Source organism: Thunnus maccoyii, chromosome 1, assembly GCF_910596095.1.
Source record: "Thunnus maccoyii chromosome 1, fThuMac1.1, whole genome shotgun sequence".
NCBI lineage: Eukaryota > Metazoa > Chordata > Actinopteri > Scombriformes > Scombridae > Thunnus > Thunnus maccoyii.
In genome coordinates, this window is record NC_056533.1 from 24,862,014 (window position 1) to 24,886,570 (window position 24,557).

Sequence of the window (24,557 nt, forward strand, 5' to 3'; positions counted from 1 at the left end):
ATTAGGAATAAACCTGTTAAAACCCGTGAAGAGTATCTTACTTCATAATGAGCAATACACACACTAAATAAAATATTTACATTTATTCTGTAAACACCAGTATAATTGAAATTCAATGAACATATTAAAAAACATCATTCAAAGTCTTCACCTCCAGATACATTGATTCCAGAAAATCATGTGGTACAGCATGTTTTGTTGAGTCATATTTTGTGGCTTCCAAAAAAGATTGCTAACAGATGCTGGAATGGAGGATTTGTGATAAAATAAAAAGACAAACAAAATCAATATCAAAGCAAATTCATCTTATAAAATAATATATAAAAAGAAATACATTTAAAAGATTTTCTAATGTCTCACGTTTGTTGTATACATCATTACTGAACAATCCAAGTCTGAGGAGAAACAAAACCAGACATGGACACACATTTCAACACACGTTCTGTTTGCCTTGCAGCATGCACAGCTCCTCTCTTTGCAGCCGATCCTATCAACAATTGATATTTCTTTCTTGTTTACTTCTCCTGAGCTCTCCACTAAACATTTAAACAAGTCATTTTCTGTCCAAATGATCCTCACCTTAGGCACTTTAGGTTAAAGACGAATTGTTCTGCATAGCATTGGTTTATTTTTCCTTGGCACATGTCAAATCCAGTCATAGACTAAAAACTTGTCAAATGTGTCCAGAGAAACACCCCAAGGCATGTCCCCTGACTGGTGTTGAGTCACACAGATCTTCTTTCTGTAGGTTGCTCTCCATCTTAACGTGGGTCATACATGTTGGCCAGTTTCTTAAAGCGTGGTCCCCAGTCGTTGAGGTAGTCGTAGTCCTGGTCTCCATCGGAGCTGCCTGAAGCAATGGAGCTGAGACTGCCTGCCAGTGAGCCCTCTCCCTCATAGTCATAGATCAGGGCTGTGTCATATGGAGGCACATTAGGATCATTGTCTGCAGCCTCCAGGCCCTGAGGGGAGAAATATAACAAGATGTTTCATATGATAAGGTTAAAGCAGATGGCCTGGGAAGGCTGCTTTAATTTATGACACAAGTTCCTGTTGAAAAGTCAGAGTAAAAATGTTTTTGGGGTTGGGATATATACAAAAGATGTTAAAGATTTTTAATTAAATAGAATTACCTTGATACAAGTGACATGGTCTTAACTATTTGACGTCTCCTAACCTCGACAAGCCTGGAAGCCATGAATGTCTAAATAAAATTTTGTGCCAATCCATCTAGTAGATTTTGAGATATTTCAGAGGATAAGTGAAAACTCAGAGACCTGCTGTTGGCGCAGGAGAGAAAAAGTCTGTAGGTTTAATCCTCTGGGGACCATGATTGTACAAAACTGGTAATCTAAAAGTTGTTGAGGTATTTTTATCAGACCAACATTGCCATTCTTAGAGTCATGCTGCTACCATGGCAAAAAATATTTAAAACAAGTGAAACTACATTACAGTTTGGAGGATATTATCTCATCCCTAAGGGGAGTTTACTATTCATTATGAGGAAGATGCTTCTTATAAGAAAATTAATTTGTGTGACTTATAAGTCATGATGTAATTCTTTGAAAATATCTATAGTATCTTAATCTATTTATGTTTAATATATACTGTATATAGTTTTGACCCCATGCTGCAACAATGGCATGCAATATCCAATATCCTGTTTCAATAGGAAAGATATCCAAAATAGGAAGTAAGATGCTCTTAAAGGCTTACTCAGTAATTTGTCTACAACATAAGTTCATACATAGCAGAAATGTTTGATTTATAGATACAAAATCCACATGTCATGTCTTTCTGATCACAATGAAAATATAGGCCTGTCATTGTTCCTTTGTGTACAAATATTACAGATCTAAACAGCTTAGCTTTGGATTCTGGTTTAGACCTTTAAAATGCATTTTCATTATAGACTTTAGGTAAGTCAGGGCCATGGTGGAAGCCTCTCACATCATTGATGTAGTCCTCAATGTCAGTGGGATCTGCAGGAGGCCTCCGTGGGTAGGTGGGGGAAGGCAGGTTGTGGGGGGCATCCCTCCTGAGGGGCTGCTTGCCTCGAGGAACACCAGACACTGGACAGTAGGACCCGGGGGTCGAAGGAGCATCGAGGGGATTCCACAGCAGGTCGATGTTGAAGGCATTCTGCAGACAAATTAGCACAAGCTGCAGATTAACACTGCCTGCTCCATCATCACTTAGAAATGAATGCCATCGATTACTATACAACTAGCTAGACGATCTTGTGTCATGTATGTTCACGATCAATCTCTCAGACCTTAACCTTAGACCATGTTGAGACAAAAGACAATCAACCAAAAAATTAATTAAAACTTTTCTCTCTCATGCAAATCATGTAGCCTTACCTCATCTTCTTCACCTCCTCCTTGCTCATCATAGTTGAGGACATTGTCACGTATGTCATCCTCTGAATCCCCAACAAGCAGACCTGTTCCCTTCTTGATATGGTGGTGTCTCCCACAAGTGGTCACCGCCACAGCGAGGAGGAGCAGCACTGCAATCAAACAGGTTAATACATACATCATATAGACAAGACTTTTGAGATAATTTGTAACTTATTATAATTAACCATATTTGAAAAAGTGTGATTATTTGTACACTGAACTCCAAAATGGACATTTCCTCTAGTCATTTCATTCAACTTGTTTAAAATGTAGTTCACACACATTATAATTGTAGTTGATTTTCACTGGAAACAACTGAAAGTGTTTCAAGCTAGCGTCATGGTTGTTAAATTAAAAAACAAGATTTTAAGACTGAATGATGTGTTCAAGATGTAACTTACACAGAAGGAGTGCAATACTGGCCATGATGATAATGAGAGCAAAGAAGCTGATCCCCACACTGGAGCCAAAGACCGCCCCTGCCTCAGACTTACAGTCTCCGAAGGAGTCACAGAGACACACAGTGACATTGACCTGAGCATAAGCACTGAGAATAGGACTCCCAGAGTCTGACACCATCACTGTGACCGCGTACTCTCCTGCCTCCAGCTCTACAAGGGGCTGAAGCAGTGAGTGAGTATCTGAAGTGAGAAAGGGTAGTAATTAGAATAGTGTGAGGTCAGGAGAGTTACTGGAAAACAAACCCCTGATGCTCTTTCCTTACCGTTGACTTGAATAACAGTCCAGTTGATTGACGCGTCTTCGGGCATTTCAAAGATGAAAGGTGCAGCGTGCGGCGGAAGGTCTTCGTCCACAGCAGTCAGAACCAGACCAGAACTCTTCCGGCCTGCATCCCTGCATACAGAGCCACTCAGAGGGAAGAGCTGAGGTGGGAAGTCATTGGTCTCCTTCAGTGTGATGGCCACTGTGGCAGTAGTTGACGCACCATCAGCATCTACACGGGTGAACATAAATACGCAGCAATGCTGCATGAGTTTACAACAGCCTGTAAATTATACCACAACAACGAATGTGTGACTGTCCGACTGAATGTGTGACTGTTATGTTTGTGTCAACGCTTTTTTTGCTTAGAGGAGGTGAAAAAACTTGTGGGAAGGTCATTTCATTGTTTCACAATTTTAATAACTAACTTGCAAGAATGTTTTTGAACACAAAATTTTTTTTTAAAAAAAGGAAACCACATTGGAAATAAGAAAAATTAAGTTTTAAGGTGGCTGGTGGTTGGTTATATTCTCATCTCTTCTTTGTAAATTGCTTAATTATAGAACATCTAAACTTGTACCTCTGTTGAAATTCTTGGAGTTTACACCTATTTATGTAACAGTCAAAGGTTGTCATTAGTTGGGTCTTATCTAAGGAAACTTGAACACAAGACAGTTTGACAGAGAAGTGTGTGCTGCTGATGGACAATGAATGATTGCCATAAAGTATATTGCAAGTGAGGGGATGCCGGGCCCAGATCTTTACTTCTCCTTGATGTAAAAACAAATTATTTTACCAGAAATATCTGTTCTGTGACACATAAGTTGAAATACATTATAGTATTTCATTTCATTTAAATACACTGACCTGTAACCTTGACAACAGCATTGTAGATATTGTTTTTAACATGTGGAGATCGCATGTTAAAGGTTCTCTTGGCGATAATTTCTCCAGTATCTTTGTTGATGTCGAGCCACCTCTCAGGATCTCTGCTAATATCATACCTGCAGCACAGAGAGTGGAGGAACAGTTACAGCCACACACACACACACACATAAACTATCTTATTTGCATTCTCAAAAGCATAAAAAATACTCTTCTTGTGTTGTTGTTGCTTCATACCTCAGGACAGAATTATCAGGGTCATAGGCAATATTGCTTTTCAGTATTGTTCCAGGAACCACAGACTCAGGGACCACGATCTGTATGGGGTCCTCCCTGAAATGTGGAGCTTCATTCTCGTTCACAACAGTGACCACCACTGTAGCGGTGCTCACGGGCAGGTTCGGGGCCTTGTTGCTCAGACGATTGATATTTTCCACCTCCAGAGTCAGGATGTGCTCACTCTGTGCTTCATAATCCAGGGGCTGCAAGACAAAACAGGACAGAACAGCCTGTTTGTGGAAGGAAAACTCTGCTCTGCACTGTGGCTGAAGAGTGAAGAATTCATAGTAAACCTGTATGCAAAACAGTAGCTCAAACTTTAATTTTAACAGCCCACATCAAATGAAAATGAAAAAAGACAAATAAGCATCTTTGTTGGAGTAACTTGTAGTTTAAAACTCAACCACTAGAGAGTGTTGTTGAGTTGTTTTTCAGGGCCTCAATGCACCGTTTGACTTTAAAGGGCAACACCACCAATTTTGGAAACTGAAATATTAGTCAATATTCGCGAACACATACATTAGGATCTAGAAAACTTTAAGAAGAAAAAGACATTTCATTTGGGATGTCATTGGTGTATGTGATTTCTTGTGAATGGTGCACACTGAACAGTCCTGGAGCAAAGAAAAACATATTCTTGTTGTCTTCTAAAAACTTACAGCTTCAGTGTTTTCATTTTGATAGAGGATCATATTCTCTCCTTTGTGGGTTGAGAAGATTTTACTTACTACACTATCGCTCTACTTTATGGGTCTGTAAATTCCTAATAATTTCTTAACAGGTTCCTATAAAAATGCAAAAAATGCCAGAATTGACATTAACAAACAGACAGTTCAACACATATAGAGAGTAATGTGTCCAAGAATAATGACATTGCATTCATTTTGATTTAAATAGAACAATTCTTTTAAGGAAATTCATCAGAAACTCAACACAACTAACTAAACTCTGATGAAAATATGTCTCACAATTTTGTCTCAATTTTTGCTGTAATTAGTACCAAATTGCATTCGCATTGCACAAACAAACAATTATTAGGAAATAACTGACAGAAAAAAACAACCACAACCACAAAACTCATGAGACAAACCACAAAAAAACATGGTCACAGGATCCTTTTTTTTTTAACTCCTGAAAAGTTTGCCTTGAATTTTCACTTGTCTGAAGTGAAAAAGACAAAACAAAGATAAAATAAATCATAAAGCTGAGGTGAGGAACAATACTAATAGCATTCATTTGTCTCCTCATCCACATAGGTTTATCAGTGTGACTTTAGAGCAGCAAACGTCTAACGGCGATCAGCCAACTGTACCTTCACCACCATCACAACACCCTGGTTGGTGGCAGGATCCGTAGTGATGGCGAAGTTTCCATGGGGGTCATTAGAAATTGAGTATTTGGCCTCCCAGTTTCCTGTTCCACGATCATCTCTGTCCGTCACATTCACCCGACCAATCTCATAGTCCTTCCTGTTCTCCACCGCTGTCATACTGTACTACATGCACCACACACACAAAACAGATCAAAAGATTTAAACCACTGTGACACAATAAACATCATAATATGTAATTAGTTGAATTAACGATTAATATGTAAGTATTTAATTCCTTGTGATTGAAGTGTTTTGAATCAATTTTTTAAATGATCTTGTTTCATATATTATTTTTGGAGACTCACCGAGGCAGGGCTGAACTGTGGGGCGTGATTGTTGATGTCAGATACATGTATGATAGCCACACCTTCACTTGTTAGCCCCATGCCCCCCATATCAGCAATCTGTAGTTTTAATCGGAAACTTTTCACCACCTAGGAAAGAGTACAGAACGTTTTAATGGCATTAACCACTCTGTGTTCATCTAACACTGCAAAAAAATGTGCATCTTAACCTTGACATAGAAATTTCACTGATTGAGTCTTGAGTCCTATATGTGCTATTTCAAAATTATTCCAGCTAAGAAATCTGTTGGATTGCTTTGCAGTTCTTCTGATGCAAATGAATGAAAAGTTTTCAGAAGTTTCTTTTTCTGATAACTGAACAGACAATGAGAATATTTCCATCAGCATGTTTGCAACAGAAAGCCAAGCAAAGGCTTTTAAAAATCTGCCAATATGGTGAAATATATTCTCATATTGAAACAATCAATCAGCACGAATTATCCTGAATTTTACATGTGGTGTTAATTTGCTTTCTTTCAAGACATTCTCACAAGTGTTCAATTGTGAGAAGACACAATATAACACTACTTTTTTTTAACACAACATGTTTTAAATTGTAGATATAGGTTTTTTAGATGATTTATGAAACCTGCTGAAGGAAAAGGGTTGGGATATTAATTTGAGATCCACATTGTGTTTGTGGTGCTCCCTACCTCTCTGTCCAGGCCTACATCTCTTGTATAGATGGCTCCTGTCTGGTTGTTGATACCAAACATAGTCTTGGTAACAGCGTTGGCAGGAATGCTCTCCTGGCCGATGATAGAGTAGCTCAGATGAGCGTTTTCTGTCATCGGGTCATCTGCATCAGTGGCTGACACTGACATCACTGATGTGCCTGTCAAAAACAATTGAAAGCTCCGGTCAGGTGGAAAGATCAGTCGGTGTCAAACACTGATATGTGACATTTGTGTTGAGGCTGCAGGCCTGTCAATCTTAACAAAACATTTAGCTTTTTTAAAAATCATTCATTTGGTGTTAGTGTTCTAATATGTTCACCAGCTAGTCACTAAGTCTGTCCATCTGCCATTTGGTGCTGGGCAGGTAGCGTACAGTCAATTTTTAGAGCTTTTTTGCTCATAATAAATGCCAGCTAGCTGTTTATGCTAACAAGGCTAATGAGAGCGATGAGAGAACCAGAAAACCAAAACAAATGAGCTGAGAGACTCTCCCCTCTGCTCAGTAGAGGTGAGGGGAACTGAAGAGTCAGGTGATAGTTAACAGTGGGTTCGTCACTACTAGTCATTTGATCCATTATTCATATAAAAATATTGTTTAGCAGCTTTAACAGCTTTTCAACTGTTAAACTGTGTACTGTAGTTTCAATGATACACTGAAACAAACAAACAGTATGGGAAAAATGATATACTTAACTTCAGAAGGGAATAGAAGATTAATGATGGGAACGCTATGGTTGAAGCAGATCAAAAATAAAAGGTTTGGAAGGTAGTGTGTAATATGTGGATTTACCTGGAACTGAGAACTCAGAGACGGTACCAGTGAACTGCTTCTGGGTGAAGGCAGGTCTGTTGTCATTCTGATCCAGCACTACTATCTCTATGGTGGTCGGATTCTCTAGTCTTTCTCCGCTTGGGGACAGCGCAAAGGCTTTCAGCTACACACACACACACACACAGACAAATGTTTCTTAAAACTGAAATCATGAGATTGTTGTCTTTTACTATGAATCACCATATATCTCATGCATTCTATGAAGAACATATCCAACAGGCCACTCAAGGTGACTATAGGTATTTGTAGTATCTGTACAAAACAGATGCTGGGAATGGCAGAAAGAAATGTGCAGGATGTTTGGTTCAACATCATGGGATTACATCACAAGTCATCTGGTCTGAAACATTCTGAAGTCTCTCCCAAGACGCCCATAAAGGCCCTTGGAAATTGACCTCTGGCTGTTTGTACTGTGTCTGAGCCACTGATATATGCTGTGAGCCAAAAACATGAACCGATGCTTTGAAACACATGTAAGATCTCATTAAGTGCATTCTGGCTTGTGTTAAGTACTTCTGTTTGATTGTGCTGTAAAGTCTCCGGCTGATTTAGCATGTTACTCCCATAAAAAGTCTCTTACCGTGAAGCTGTTGTATTTCTCTCTGTCCAGTGGCCGCTTGCTCCTGATTATTCCTGTTTTATCATCGATCTCAAACAAGTTCTTGGGCTCCTGGTCCACCCCTGGTCCTTCTAACTTGTAGATCACCTCACCTGTAAAGATTTTGTCCGATTTGATCTGGACAGAGAGAGAACATAAAGTCGGTGATCACCACAACCTCATGGGAAGGTGGGGGGAGGATTGTAAACCATATGTCGTAACACCAGATGTTAGTGTGCTGACAGTTAGGGACCTTGAGACAAGAATGTTTAAATTGAGAGAGGCCTTTAACCTAAAGCAGGAAGCGGAAATCTGAACTAATAATAGCGAGTAGTCTATATTTTATGTATTTTGTATAGACTGTGATATATTGCCTATATAAACGTGGCTTGATATTTCTCCTTGTACGGTAGGATTTATTTAAAAACTTATGGGTCACCTATAACAGCCTTAAGACAACATTTACATTTCTCATGTCCTTTAAACACTGCTCTGTGCTGTGTTTAATCATCTGTGAAGAAGAATTACAATCGACAGTGCATGGCTACGTAGTGGATTCAGTATTGTGTATCTTTATACAGGCTAAAGGTGAAGCACAAATACTGGAGCTAAAATAATTAGTCAATTAATCAATTAGTCGATCATCAGAAAAATAATGAATCCACAACAATGTTGATTTCATTTATTTATTTGTTTGTTTAATTTTAACAATTATATTTTGATGAATCACTTAAATAATTTTGGTTCCAGTCTCTTGATTGTGAGGATTTGCTGTTTTTTACTGTTTGATTTTATTATTAACTAATTATCTTTTTTGGTCTGATAATAAATAAATATGAAGACATCACCTTGCACTCTTGGAAACTGTGATGTGATCTTTTACTATTTTTATAGACATTTTGTAGATAAACGATTAATCAGGAAAATAAACGAAAGGAGATTGCTTGATTATGAAAATAATTGTTCATTGTTAGCCAGTGTGAAATTAGATTGGATTGAAAATGGGAAATGAATAATGTTGAGGATTTAGGCTGCAGAGGAAAGACATTTTAGTCACTTATTTATTTATCTGGATCCCTATTAGCTGTTACCAGTGCAACAGCTATTCTTCTTGGGGTTCATAGCAAGAAAAACAACAACAATTTCATATGGTTATGTAAATCAAAAGTAAGTTAAAGTAAAATTGCATATATATATATACACACATATAGCCTATAATACATTACTGAAATATAAAAACTGGGGATAAAATAAAGTAAAACAAGGTACAGTACTAGTTTGTAATATAATCAGCAGTACTGCTGCAGCACACACTGCAATCAAATGTAATACCAGTCTACAAATAGACAGGTATTATAATCTTGCCATAAACTACAGTACATACTATATCAGTCAGAATAGCATTTAATCTATCTGTGACTCAACATGACATTTTATAGCAGCCATATAAGTACTGTTATTACTGATAATATGTTTACTTATTTATTTTGTAAGGTGGAAAAAGAACTGTGTCTACTAAAGCATGCCCTTCACTTCTCTACAGCTGCAGTTATGTGCCACTACTGCTCACATCCACTCCTATCCTTCACAATTAAGTGCCATTTACATCAGACCTGACACAGCAGTTACCCACTTAATAGCTGTAGGTAAACAGTTTTACCTGGACAAGGTCTTCTGGAACCTGCTTGCTATTCTCCAGCACTCTGATTGGAGGGATGATCCAGTCCCTCTTCACCCTGACCATTCCCTTGCCTTGATTTCTCCACGGGTAAAGGGCCTGAGGACGTAGCTCGTCCTCCTTGCGCTGGGTTTCTGCAGAGCTCCACACCTGAACAAAACAACAAACGCAGCATAAATCGAAAGAAACATGTAGACAACGCTTACCACTAACATGGAGATATATGTCAGTAAGTCAGATCACATGAAGTATATATTTGATTCCAGCAATTCTCGTTCATGGACACATTATGTCATTATAGATATCCGCAGCTGTGTAAAACCATGTCTCCCTTGGTGCTACTGTATAACGTTCCCGCCGGCCTGATGGAATGGCTGAGTGCTAGCTGTAATGCTGAGGCTGTGTCCCTAATGTGAAATCCATGGGATTGTGCGGGGCAGAGGGGATGCAGTGCCGAGGCTTCAGGTTTCACTCACTAACACACGTCTTTGTCAGTTTCCTTTGATCTAAGTGCAAATTCATCTCAGGACGAGGAAACACAAACACTCATGTTCATTTCACAAGCCGTCATTCACCACATTGCTGTCTTGACCGCGTTCACACAAATACACCCACACACCCACACCCACACACACACACACACACACACACACACACACACACACAACACATGTTAGAGATACACTCGCACAACAGCTGTCAACTATGGATTTAGATCCTGTGCTTTCCCACCCTCATTCCCACTCACACACACAAATTCCCCTTTATACTCAGCTCTGCACCTGACTGGGAGTTTGGGGTCACCTTACGGATCTGCTCTGCTGTAGGAATTCCTCTGACACACTCTTATACATGATTTCTCACACACACAGGCTGACATACATGAATGTACATACACAAAACATCCACCCACACATTCTCATATGTACACATTACCGCAAGTTGCTTCCTTCTTTTCTTTCTGTGGGAATTCACTGGATTCAGCATTACCTCCCATATGTTTTAAAGCTCAAAACTAATCCACAAAACCTCAAATGAAAGTGGATGTATTCATTTGCCAAAGAGCTCTGCGTACTATATTTATCTTTTCACTTAAATCTGACTGGATACTGATGCATGAGCTGTTTTATCACATGGAAAATAATGCAGATTTTTATTAACAAAGAGAACAATAAATAAATAAGCAGAATTATGGATCATTGGACAAATTCCTTATTTTGTGAATGGCCTGTGATCCCTGCCCTGCCTCTAGGGCGGGTGATCTGATACACTGATCCTTTGGCATGCTGCTGGACAGTGAAGGGAGGAATGGCAACCATGGCGGGCATCTGCAGGCCGAGTCAGGGGGCAGGCTAATCTTAGACTCTTCTATATTCTCGACTCTTACCTATTTAACTTTTGTAGCCGTCGTCATCCACACACTTGGAGATGTTTACACTCACATTCCAGGAGTGTATGTCAACCAAACAAATTCATCTCGATAGCCTTCTACAGTACTTTAATACTTAAGACTTCTGCAAATAACTGTATGAGCTCTCAAACTTCCAACGGCATAGCACACATTCTGCATTGTTTCTTAACCTCAAAATCAATAACAGCTGCATCACAGTTGCATTTCCAAACATAGCGCTTCTGAAGTTTGCCTGATTCGTGGACACTTCAGCTCACATGACTACCGTCTTCTGAAAATGGTGTGAACCAGTGTGAGCTTCAGTGAAAGTCCATCAAACTTAAAGTCATATTAAACAGCTCTTTTCCAGCACACCATGATTTATTTACCAAGCAAAGAATAAGTAAATTTAATTAGACAATGAATGTGTTATGGTTAACTGCAGACTGACTTTAAAAGTAGTTGATGCAATCAATAAATATGAAGAGATGGAAGGAACTTGAGATGGCACAAAATTGTTTAAAGGAATACAGAATTTGCTGCTTTGTATTGAAAGATCCAGCCTTTTTACTAACTGATCAGTTAAGATCATAGATGTAGTGAGGTGTGACATCACCTATTGGTTTGCATTAGGGGTTGTTTGAAGCCCTGAGTCACAGCTTATGGTTAGCACCATCTTTTTCCATTTGGAGCCAGGACCTTCCAAACAAGGAGTGCCTGGAGGAAATGTTTGCTTACTGTAAACATCAAGCAATGCACACTTGGGTAACATTAGCTACTTTAGGTAAATTGTGCTAACAGGGCAGGTATTGTAATCAAATAACATCAAAGTTAACAAAATGTTGCAACAATAGTCGGTGCAACTCAGTGCGAGTCCCTGGCCCAGGGAGCAAACTGACAATCACAGCTGTCAATCAATGGCCACACAGCAGACATCAAAGCCTATTGTAAGTCTTCAAATTTTATTAACAGAGCAAATATTTCAAAAATGACCGCCGGCACACTTATTAGAGAGCCAAAATTTAGCAATTGAGACCATAATTACTCGTTGAAAAAATTGCTGACTTAATTTCTTAAGAGAAGTTGGCGCTTTTTGAATGGGAGTCAATTAGAGCAAGGGATTTTTTGGATCTCTATTTTTTTTCTAGCGGGCATCTGTGGCATTGCACTTTAAGGTACGGTTTGATTCCCTGGCTCTTCCTGTCCATGTGTCGAAGTGTCCTTGAGCAAGACACTGGACCCCAAGTTGCTCCCAATGGTCAGGGTCAGGCCTTGCATGGCAGCTCCACTGCCATCGGTGTGTGAATGGGAAAATGATAAAATTGCTATTGGCAATTTGGCTAAAATTGTAAAGTGCTTTGACCAATAAGGTAGAAAAGCACTATATAAGTGCACTCCATTTATCATTTACCATTGGCTTCAGCCTCAAACTGAGGTAGTTGCTGCTTGGTTAAGAAAGACTGTATTTGCTAAAGAATATTTTGAAAAGTTAGGTGTAACACTGGATATTTTTTTTATTTATGATCATTTATATTTCTCTTGTAAATGTCTATATCCACTAGAAGTAAATCTGGTATTTTGTAAAAACTATTTTAAAAAAAGACGATTATAATGTCGCATGACTGTTTAACAAAAGCAGACAGACCCTCTGAAAACACCCTGATCAAGAGAAGAGGGCTGAAAACATTAAATGAATAAAACATGGTGTACTGGAGAAGAGTGGTGCAATGTGTTTTTAAGTTTGATTGATGAACTGGTCTGTGGTAACACTGAAGAAAAACAACAATAACAAGTCTGACACCTCCAGCTGTTCGAGAATATAAAACATTAGATGGTCAAAAAACCTTCAGATAACAAGTGATATGTCATTTCAGTTCCTTTTTACACAACATAATTGTCTTGTTCTGTCCCTGCAGTCCAAACTTTAGATGACATTGCGTTTTGCATGGCGTCTCCACCAAGTATCTGCCACTTTTATAATGTTTTTACCAGACCAAGCTGCGGTAACACCAAAGTGTCACATTACCAATTAGACCAATGAGTGCCCTTCCTGGTAGACTGAGTGATGACACCACACACAGATTAACTGTTTTAGAAGCTTTTCCCAGATACGTTTACGGCTTGGCCTTTCACCTTAGGCCCTCACAGAAGTATGGACAGCTTGTTTGGGGTTGATATGCCCTCACAGCAAGAACTGTTGAACAGTCAGTTGCTGAGGAGTGTTAAATGAGTTCTAGAAAGCTTGATTTTACCTCCCTGATGTTGGCATTAGTGACCAAAATTATATTGTCACATTGTAATTAGTATTCTGGTTCATTTGAACTTTAAATCAAGAGGTAATGTACTAATTCACCTACTGTATCATAGATAATTAACTTTGATTTTATGGGTAATATAGCCTGAAATTTAAAATTAAATGAGCAAATTCAGGTTTAAATTCATTGTCTAATCATAACTTGAAATAATAACAAGATATAAAGATATAAAGGAATGAAAAATGTTAATGCAATCACATGTGGATTGTTAAGAGAGGCTAAATATACAGGCAAAGAAAATCAGAGAAGAGACAAGATGTGTGGGGGTCACATATCAAATAGTTTCAGAGTGTAGTAAACACACACACATTAGCATTCACCATGTGTTGATAACCATGAAATAGGTTTCCAACTTTTGCCACTGCTGCAAATGCATTACATCTTGGACATTCATTCACAAAGCCATCGGCGTGGTCCACCTTCCAAGTATTGCTACTGTTACAAATGCATTATTTAGTGGATGCACATTCACGAGCCACTGGGGCTGTCCATCCCGCCATCCCTATAAACTACTCTAGTTTTAGTGCATTTTAATATGCCAGTGCAAATGCCTGTCACATGTTACAAACCATTAACATGAATTGATATGTTGGTTGTTGTTACAAGCTTACAGGAATGCTATGGATTATGTTTACACCAGGCTGCACACATGGAGAAATATAACTGTGACAAACCATGATTTACCATGATAAGTGGTGCTTTTTACAAAAAGTGTAATATATATCACCCCCCCTAAGAGAGAATCCACTGTATTTGTTTAAATGAGTATGTGTCTGTTCAACTCTGTGCTAAATGTCTTGAGGCCCAGAGTGTCTCTTCTCCAGAAGTATGTGAGTGGAGGAATCCTTCAAGAAAAGTCTGTGCAGCTGAGACATTATGCCTGCAGCATGCCTGACAGCCTCTTTGGCCACAGGGCTAGAGGTCACACAGGTGTCCTTCTGGTCACTTCTGTTACTGGTCCTCAGACCAGTCACTCAGTTACATTGTTGGTCCCACAATCCTACTCTTTGCTAAGTCATGACTGCCTGGCATGGGCATGGACACCCTATTTTTGGTGCCACTACAAGTGTGTGTCTCCCGTGGAGCAGATGTCTGAGCTTCAAGAATGCTGACCAAGGTTATAACATTAAACTAAGACTAAAAGTAGGACTATATATCAGCATAAAACACAGAGTTACTGACAACTAAAGTGGAGAATTTATTTTTTAAATTTTATTCAATAGGGCATGGGGATTAATCTTCTTGATTCTTTCAGAAGGCATAAATAAAGTGATACAATGACCTGATGTCCAACTACAATCGTATAGAAGCCCTATTATTTATGGCAAAAAAACTACATCAGACGCATTCCTTTCATTAGAATAGAACAAAAACACAATCAATCTAAACATTAATTCACAAAACAATTGAAAATCGAAATAAAAATTATCCTGAGCCATAAAAAAGCTTTGACTGAAAGATCATTTTTGTGGTCATTGATGAGCATCCTTTTTTACACCTATACACGGGGTAATTCATTCATTCTTTAGAGATATAAAGTGGTACAAAAACCCATTATAGCATAGCTGCTAAAACTTTTCAACTGTAAAAACAACTGTCACCACTTGGTCATCCCTGTCTCAGTCTGTAAAAAATAATGAGGCAGAAAAAACCGAAAGAAAAAGGAAAGAAAATTGACTTCACTATTCAGTCGACTAGATTTTATGATCTGGTAGTTCTCTCTCTACCCTTTGCTCCCTCTGAAACCCTAGTCAGAGTAAAACAGCCTGCAGGTATCCCCACCCAGCAGGACCTGTGATTCAGACTCTAAATCCTCTGACTGATTGTTTCCGATGAGTGAGATCTCCGCGCCAGCTGGCTGCTGCTACAGACTTGATTTGTACCCGATTTCATGGTCCAGAAGCGGCCCACTCCTCTTTCCGCAAGGGGGATTACAGAGCGGGACAAATGGCATCACGTATGCATCTGGGAACAGCTGTGACTGCTGCCCACTCCTCACCACAACATACACCAATGGGCCTGAACACCGCCTGGTTCAAAACAACACCAGTCCTCTGACAATTAAAAGAGTGGGTTGAAGCACAACTGAAAGCTATCAGGTGACACTGATAAAAGCCTTTTGATCAGACTGGCAGCTGTTGATTGTTGAAATACTTTCATTCTGATGATTTTGTAGAATTCATGACAAATTTCTACTTGTTTTATTCATGAAGCAAGTATTAGAATAGACGCCTTGCCCAAAAATGCACGTAAACCAAAGGAGAAGCTTGATATACTGAGGAAAATTCGAAAAATGTATTTCTCACATGTGAACACAACTTTAGCATATAGTAACTTGTCCTTTTACACCATAGAGGAAAGATAGGCACTCAAAACATTCTATAAAATTATCATTAAAGGACTACACCAACATAAAAGTATCCTTTGAGATACAACAAAAAACAAATACCTCTTAAACCATTCTTGCAGCATAATCCACTTCTCTGTTGTTGATCTGTATGTTCAGTGCTCCAAATGCTCCAAACGCTCATTGTTTCTCCAAACTAGCTAAAAGCACTACTTCAGTGATGTGTGATTGTGTCCTAAGTGCTCTCAATCTTTGCTGGAAGTTAGCATATGTAGCAAATTATTGGTGAATCAATTGTTTGGAAAATACTGAAGATAAGAATCAACTGCGGAGGAGTGGATTAAACTGCACAAGTGATTTGAAAGGTTTTTATAGCCATTTTGATGCTTTTTTTCCGTGACTATGGGAAATCATTGGAGCACAGCGGGGGTGCCAATGCATAGGCAACCCCCCCCCAAAAAACGTAGGGTCATCCGTCAAAAAAATTGAACCAGGCTCAACTTTTGCTGTGACACAATGTGATGTCATCCAGCAAGGCGCTGTGTTGGCCAGTCACATGCATGCAACCGCACATTCCTGGTGGATTAATTGGTAACATGAACATTAGTATTTCTACAGTTTACCTTGTGGTTAACGAAAGATAAAATAGTTGAAGCTGTTATATCTTTCGAGACTTGTAAAATCCTGTCTCTGAGTATTAAAAAACTTTGTGTTTTAGCATCTGATAAGCCTTTAAATTCATGGATCTGTTACATGTCTCGCTGGTACATAAAGCATATTCACACCAAACACAGTCCTCTGAGTTGTTTTAATGCAGGGCTGTTTTCTGTCTGACTCCCCACTAACTGCTGTGAATCTAAAAAACCTTCAGCTGCCATTCGATGCAAATGAGCAAGCTATAAACTTTTCAGAGCCTCCAGTTGGATGAGCATTTCATACTCAAAAGACGGATTTTCAGTTGAGTATTCTTTTAAATGGAGATTTTTTCTATTTCGTCAAACCAAGTAAACAAACTGAAAGAGCCACTTCTCTTGTTCTCTTGGACTTGAAGGTGCAATTTAACCCCATATTGACCTCACTACACAGAGCTTAAAGCTGGAGAGCGGGACTTTTACATATAAACGAACATCCGTTACGTTCAAGCCCTCGCCAAACAAGTTCACACAATGCTGATTAAGCCTCCGCCAGGCAAATCTTTCTGCATTTCACAGTATACAGAGTTTTTAAATCTGGTCTCTGGTATGACATTCCCATGCTGGCACACTGGTAGTGTTGCATTTTATGTCAACCAGCAATGATTGATTCCCCCTCAGATTTGCCAGGGAAATTGCATGTTCGGCATCCCGACCCATCCCAACGGGTTTCTTCGCCGGACTGCAAGGCATACTGAGTATGCATGGCTAAAAGCTGTTGTAATTTTCGCTGTAGGACTGTTAATATGTCACTAAGTATCCATTTAGATTCCCAGTATGTGGTCAGTTTATCCAAATAATGCCCATTTGGAAATTTGCTCCGACATTCGCAGAGCATTAACATGGATGTATAATAAAACCTGGATATGGCACTGCCACTCAGCCTTGCTTCCAATTTTTCCCAGTGGCCACTCGCGGTATTGCAGTGAAAAATTCCCCTTTGGGCGAAAAAAGCATTTTCCCCCTAGACCTCCATTATAAAAGAGACGTCTGCAAACTGTTGACAGGACACCTTGGATTGCAAACAAGGTCAATTATGACTCTTTCTATTATGAAATCTTTATCCATGGAGGTGTTATATTTGTAAAACTTTCCTCGAGCAGAGAAAAACAATTCAAAAAATATGTGATGTGATCACAATGTAAAATCTATGGCCTGAGCAGGAACTCAAGAGCGCGGCCAGTGGGAGAAACACTGCTGTACATATTCAGTGGGCTGCATATCTCCGCAAGTAAACCCGGAAGCTAGACATTTTTTTGGATTATGCGCCAGGCTGTACTGAATAGGTGCCATCTGGTATCCGGATCTTATAATATATCCATGGTCATAAAGCATATATCGATAGTGTTTTTGTAATTATTCTCATTGCCAGGAGGGGGAAACAAAAGTTCCACATTTCAGGTTCAAGTAGCTTTCCAATATCTGCACTAAGCCTGAGGACTAGGATCCTGCCCTAGATAGCAAAATTGCTGTGGCCCAGATCCGGCCCACACCCGACATGTTCGGCACTTTCATCTGGCCCACATACAACGTGGAATGATGGCACTTGGGCGGTCCACTCCTGTTTCCCAGATCTGGGCCAAAAGCAAGCCATATGTCAACCAAGAACAAACCAGATAAACCAGAACTGTCCCACATCCAGAATACACATACCTGAGAGCACTGCATCTTTACCAAAAAAGGCCCACATTTGATTTGGGATATTTCAGCCATATTTGCTATTTTACATGTGGGCCATTTCAGACTCACATCCATTTTGTCCAGGCCAGAAGAAGGCCAGCAGTGCTGCATCATTGCCTGAAGTGGCCCACTTCCGTATGCTATCTGGGGTGTCAGTGGATCCTGCACCTTAAAGGTCATGCTTCAGAGTTTACAAGTCTTTCAAATCATTTACAACATTTTTATATGGAAAGTCATAGATAGAAATATGACTGAAGTACTGAGGATTTGATGGAGGGGTTAGGCCTCACTGTGACAAACTGGTTTTCCCTGTGGCTGTGTCAGTTTTCTATCATCCCCATGTTCAAACGAGACAACATGTATTTTCAGTGATTTTCTTGACAATCAATTTGTCATGGAATATGAAACTGAAACTCAAAAGGAGCATAAATTCACCATAAAGACTTTCAACCACAAAGTGCAGGAACTTTTGACAATAATAATAAGATCAGAGACACACTACTGATTGAAAAGATTACCTTATAATATCAATTATTCATTAGCTATTTAACATCTGAAACATTTACAATGAATCATAAAGCGAATAAACACAACACTTTTCTGAATAATCACTAGAGGCCATCTCTCTCACCCTCCCAACCTGGACTCCATTACTTCTCCAAACAGAGAGAAAGACTGATGTTAGTTGGAAGTGCTGTTGGTAATATGTCAGTTTACATTGTCATCCATTTTACATCTCATAATGGCGTCTGCTGACAGGGGCTACTAATGATGCCCTGAGCCCTCTGTACACATCTGGAGTCTTGTCCTTCTCAAAACACTTCATCATTCTCTTTCCAACCAGGATGAAATGTTTAGATCGGCCTCAACCTCTGATTGCAGAGCAAGTGTAGTGCCTCTGTCGATGAAAATCAGTTGATGTCTGGCTGAAGACATCACTCAGGTAAAAACATAAACTGTATATTTGAGGAGCAGGGCAGCTAAAGGCCATTCTTGGAGCAAGATCACACTCTGATGGGGCAGAAAGACAAAAAAAGTCCTGAGCTAAAATTTGGAGGTGGGCTGAATCTACGTAGATTCAGACAACAGGGGGAGAGAGAGGGGGGCAGTATCACACGCTATCGCACATCTCAGTGCAACTGGAGTACCTTAACAACAGCTTATCTGATCCATGGGTTCAATTACTTGTTATTGACATTTTTATTGCAATCAGAAAGCGGAGAGGGATGAAGCTCCACTGATCAGTCATCATGTGCTCAAGTACTTTTGTAGGCTTAAAAGTTAAAATATATAAACATCCAAAGTGAATCTTGTCCACAAAACTGCCACCAGATACTACAATCAATAAACATGCCAATATTTTTAGATTAAATATTTTGAGTCTCTGTTCTACGTTTAACAGACATAAAAATCAATCAACACCTTTCGCTAATTTTAGTCAACATTAAAATTAAGAGACGGTGGTTTTTCTTACCTGACAAAGCAGAGTACCCAGCACACACGCCATCAACATCCGCGCTGCCATCCTCCAGAACCTGCACTCAGAAACTCAGTGTTAACAGACCTCTGATGACTAAGAGATCTGAGGTTCCTCCACTAAGAACTGGGCTCCTGAGAGGCGCCACTGGGCCAAACTCTGCAACCCTGAAACCTGTCCCCCTCTTTCCTTCACGCTCTCTCTCTCCTCTGATAGCCTTAACTCTCACAGTCTCTCTCTCTCTCTCTCTTTCTGTTTCTCCCTCTCTCCCTCTCCCAGAGTCTGTCTCTCACAGCTCCTCCCTGTCCATAGCTGGGGTATGTCTCACAGTCGTGGGGTAGGGGTTAGAATTTCAGCAGCGGCCCTCCCATGTACCCCAGCACATGTGCTGTCACTCACAAGTCCGATGAGAGAGAGAGAGAGAAAGAGAGAGAGAGAGAGAGAGATGAATAGAGAAGTGGGGCAGCTGCTGGTGGTGTAGACAGAAACACTGTCTTCACCAGTAAGTAAGTGAACTTTATTCATCTGGCTTTTTTCAAAACAATAATGCCTTACAGAAAGAGACAAAACAAGGGAAGACAAAAAAAGAGAGAAACCGAAGGCAATATCTGAAACAATCTAGGAAATGTGAAACTATTTTCCAGCAAAATGCCGCTGAAATGTGAAAAAGTGTATTTAAAAGTACCTTTTACAAATGTGTCTTCTCCAAGGCTCTGATGGAAGTGATTCCAAATTCAAGGAGCTATGACCGCACTGCACCGACACAAGGTGCAGTCACCTTCACCAAAATCAGCTCATGAAGTCATATGATTTTGTGGCAATAAAACTATCAGTCCTATCACAATACAATTCAGCAGCTGAATCTTATATGTGGCTCCTGTCTCTACCAACACAGAGCTATTTTCCACCTTGCTAATATACTAAAAGACATAATCACTCTACCAGCTACAACAGCCATATAACACCAGTAGGAATCTGAAGTCCTCGTATCAGGGTTTGTTGGTTGTCCCTCGCTTCAGACTCAAGACAAAAGGAGACTGTGCTTTTGAGGTTGTTGCTCCTAAACTTTAGAACTCTCTCCCATTGGACTTAACATCTGTGGACACTGTGGACGCCTTTAAAAAGCAGTTCAAGACCCATTTGTCTAGACTTGCTTTTGTTTAATTTTGTTTTGTTCCTTGTGCTTTTAGTTGGATGTCTGCATATAATGTCTGTTGCTGTTGTGTTTTTATTATGAATTGTGATGTCTGCTCTTGAAAGGTGCTATATAAATAAACCTATTATAATAACTTTCAAATTTGTCTGTTCAATGTAAAGCTTCAGCTTGCAGCCAGTTAGCTTAGCTTAGCATAAAGACTGGAAACAAGAGGAAACAGTGTGGCTCTTGTCCAATAGTCATAAAATCAGCCTACCAGCACCTCTAAAGTTCACTAATTAACTTATTTCTTGGCCAGTCTTTAAACTAAGCTAAGCTAAGCTAAGCTAATCTAAGCTAACCAGCTGGGTGAGTATCAATCTTCTCATCTATCTCTCTTGCAAGAAAAAAGAAACATGTTTCTCAAAATGTCACACTATTCCTTTAAATTGCTTTCTGGACCAATTGACATTTCGGAAGCACACATTCATTTTCCATCAGCCTATAGTAATAACTTATAAAATGATGGGTTATTTTCAGTTTTTAGTTAAAACAGTATCACGTTACTTTAAACTTGCCTACTTGGAGAATATGCTAACTAGCTGCTACAGTAGTGTGTTATAAACCATATAAACTGCTTATATACTGCTTATAAAGGCTAAATAGGGAAGCTTAAAGTAAAGTTACACAGGTTACACAGTTTACACAGGCCCCACCTGATAGCATCACACACTCTTCTCTTTAAAATCAAAAATAGTTAATAACTGTCTTTCTTCTTGAATCCTCTTCTGCTTGTCTGGATCAACCTTCATGTCATGAGGTCACATACGTAACCTCCCTGTCCAGTGCGATTCCTGTTGTGCCTTCGCACATGCAGAACATTCAGCCCGAACCCTTTGATCTCCTGCTATTTTGAATACTCTGTCAAAGCATATGATGAAGATCTATGGTGCTCTATGGGTTATGTCAAAAAGAGATTGCCATGTCTGTCATGCACAGAATTTGCTGAGACGCTGCCATGACTGATGAAGTGTTTTAGGGCAGCCACCTCTGCTGTGACACCTTAGAGGGCAAAAACAGAGTGAAGATGCTGTTTTGTTGTTTACGTGTTTTCAAGGGAGACAGGAAAGATGTGTGTGGCATTAAGGGACGGTTAGAGGGGGAGAATATGGAGTCCAGATCTCCTCAATGCTACTTTCAACACCCTCTCAGCAAGTCAGCTCACAGGTCAGAGGTTGATACGGATCTTTAGAAAGTAAACAACTTCGGACCACAGTGGCTTCCCTTTCCCCCCACAGAGACACACGTTTACTTGCAGAACAGACATCTATTCATGTTGAAAATCCAACTACATTAAAGTACCACAGCCATAAACAAGGAATCAAGCACACAACTGAAGCTCTATGAATTATGAATCTGCAGTTACACAGGAAATAGAGATAATGTCAATACTACAGTCCAGAAACTCTCACGTTAGAAAGCAGAACGGTGAAATAATTGAGTGTGTTGGCAGGCTGACTGTGCGTGCAGAGTGGGTGTCTGCATGTGTTAGTGTGTGTGTGAGAGAGACAGTTCTGGTATAAAGGGGTGATTTTACAGCACCTGTCTCTGTCATGTCAGGCAGAGGCAGTTGGCAGGAGCCGTCCTGATGTTTCAACCCCCCCCCCAACACCCGGCTCTAACAACAGGCTCTCATACCACAGTGCATGCAGACGTTTCATGTGGTGCTGGAGGTGTATAGCTTGCCCATCAGGTAGTCCAGATCAATGTTTTGTGTAAAAGGGGATAGTGTGTGTTTCTGTTGACCTGTCAAATCTCAAGAGCAGTTGTTTTTTTGAACAGGACCAAGTCTTGACTACAAGACTTGATGCTTGAAAGTTTGAAAGTTGAACCAATTACTGAAACCCTACCCAAAACTATTTCTACAGATTCAGAGACAGCGCTCTGCTGCCCACTTTAGGCAGCGATAACAGCCCACATCAACTCAGAAAGACTGGCTGTAGCTTGCAACTTTTGCTAAATTACACAGCAAAATGTACCCTATTTAAAAAAATTGCTCTATCACTGAATGAATTTCCCTTTACACCATCTTTCTTTTGTATTTAAGAGAATCCTCTTATTATTTAAACCTGCAAATGGTTTTGTGGCCTTTTAAGGGCAGCAGAACAAACCGTATTATCACCTCATAAGTTGACATGGGTAACATGTTGTCAAGCAGTTGCCTATTTACACATCCAGCGCATTGCAAAATCGCACTTATTTAACTCCATTTATTTGGAGTTGTGTTTCTAGCTGCCTAACGAATAATCCAATATTTACTTTCCTTTTAGCAGAGAGATGAGAGCAGTGAGAGTGAACCAAAACAGTAAAGCTGCAGGACGTAACATTAAAACTATGAGCTAAAAGAGGCTAAAGGCTCTGTAGACCTGAGAGGAGCTGCATACTTGAGTGATAACACTCTCAGGGTTTGTCATACGAGCAATCCCTTTCACATTAAATATAATCCGATCCATTATTAATACAAAGATATTTATTACTGCAGCTTTAAGAACACTTTTGTTTCCTTTAGGAACCTCATCTCAATGACTGTATTTGTATATTTGTATATATTTGTTGCTGATCTATAGAGAAGATTGTGAAAAAAAACACTTCTCGTATAAACATTTTAAATAACTTTGACTTGGATACTTGATAGCAAAAAAACAAAAATGAGGACTTACCTTATTATAAATTAAGCTCGTAATGATTTTATCTGTCAGTTAACAGTTCAAAGAAATTGCAGCTAGCCAGCGTAGAGACTAAAGACTTTGAGGATGACGTGAAAAGGGAGAATTTTTGCACTGCACTATAACTTATACCAATTTTGAATTACTGAAGACCCAATCAGTAATCAGACCCAGCAGAACACGGTGAAATGAGATCATGAGTCTCAAAAGCGTGTTCGAGCAGGGTCCCACTGAGGTGATAATAGCAAAGAGGACTTGTGGTGCTCTTGAAGCCTTAGTCAGCTCACTACACAATATTCTTCTGAACACACAGGTGGCTTGGAGCCCCACTGATCAGGAAATAAGGAACCAAAACTGCTAGCTGTCTGGCTCACCAGGCAGACAGTAACACTATTAATGATGAATATTGGAAGGAGGCAGAGGAAGCCTCTTGGTTTTCACTATCACCAACGGCAGTGACAGATACGGGGTGAAGTTGATGATTTTTGTGCTATTTTCCATCTAAATGTCATATGCTCATCAATAAACACTTTAATCATCGTAAGGAATAATATGATGCAACCGAAGAGGAAAAATGTTTGTTTTTTTTACATTTTTCATTAACTACACTCAATGTGGAAAATGTAACTGAGCTGTTTTGCTTTGTCTCCTTTAACAGACAAATCATCTGTTTTAGGACTGATCACACTTTCACAATTCACAGGATGAAATTTGGTCCATATCTTCAGTCGTCTTCAGCTAATAAGTCATTTATCCGGTGGATCCTTTTTTTCAAAGGTCCTTTTTTCATTAACTCTGTGGCTGCTTCAGCTCATGTCTCTTGATCTCTGTCCAGGAATAAGCAAACTAACACCACTATATCTTTGCTTTGATAATTCATTAGGTTAGATTTGTTAGGCTAGTCTTCTTTATGTCCAATAAATACATAAATGGGAAAACCCCTTCCTCAAGTCAGATGATGCGACTTGACCTATTCCTTTCTTTACAGGGTTAGGGTTATTATAA

At 39.5% G+C, this 24,557-nt stretch overlaps 1 protein-coding gene across 3 annotated transcripts; it reads right to left on the minus strand.

The window, feature by feature from the left end:
* Positions 1-68: 68 nt before the first annotated feature.
* Positions 69-23,597, minus strand: cdh15 (cadherin 15, type 1, M-cadherin (myotubule)). 3 transcript variants are annotated; one of them, XM_042411638.1, is made up of 15 exons: positions 23,547-23,597; positions 19,689-19,749; positions 9,773-9,940; positions 8,095-8,250; positions 7,473-7,617; positions 6,659-6,840; positions 5,967-6,095; positions 5,602-5,784; positions 4,248-4,492; positions 3,993-4,129; positions 3,127-3,357; positions 2,804-3,043; positions 2,364-2,512; positions 1,951-2,142; positions 69-962 (listed from the first exon to the last, which is right to left on the minus strand). In XM_042411638.1, the coding sequence occupies exons 2-15, from the start codon at positions 19,737-19,739 to the stop codon at positions 762-764; spliced, it is 2,409 nt and encodes an 802-aa protein (XP_042267572.1). In that variant the 5' UTR covers positions 19,740-19,749; positions 23,547-23,597; the 3' UTR covers positions 69-761. The 3 variants fall into 3 exon arrangements, with proteins under 3 accessions (XP_042267572.1, XP_042267558.1, XP_042267564.1); XM_042411624.1 differs by lacking the exon at positions 23,547-23,597 and adding an exon at positions 21,543-21,795; XM_042411630.1 differs by lacking the exon at positions 23,547-23,597 and adding an exon at positions 20,377-21,197.
* Between the last annotated feature and the right edge of the window lie 960 nt (positions 23,598-24,557).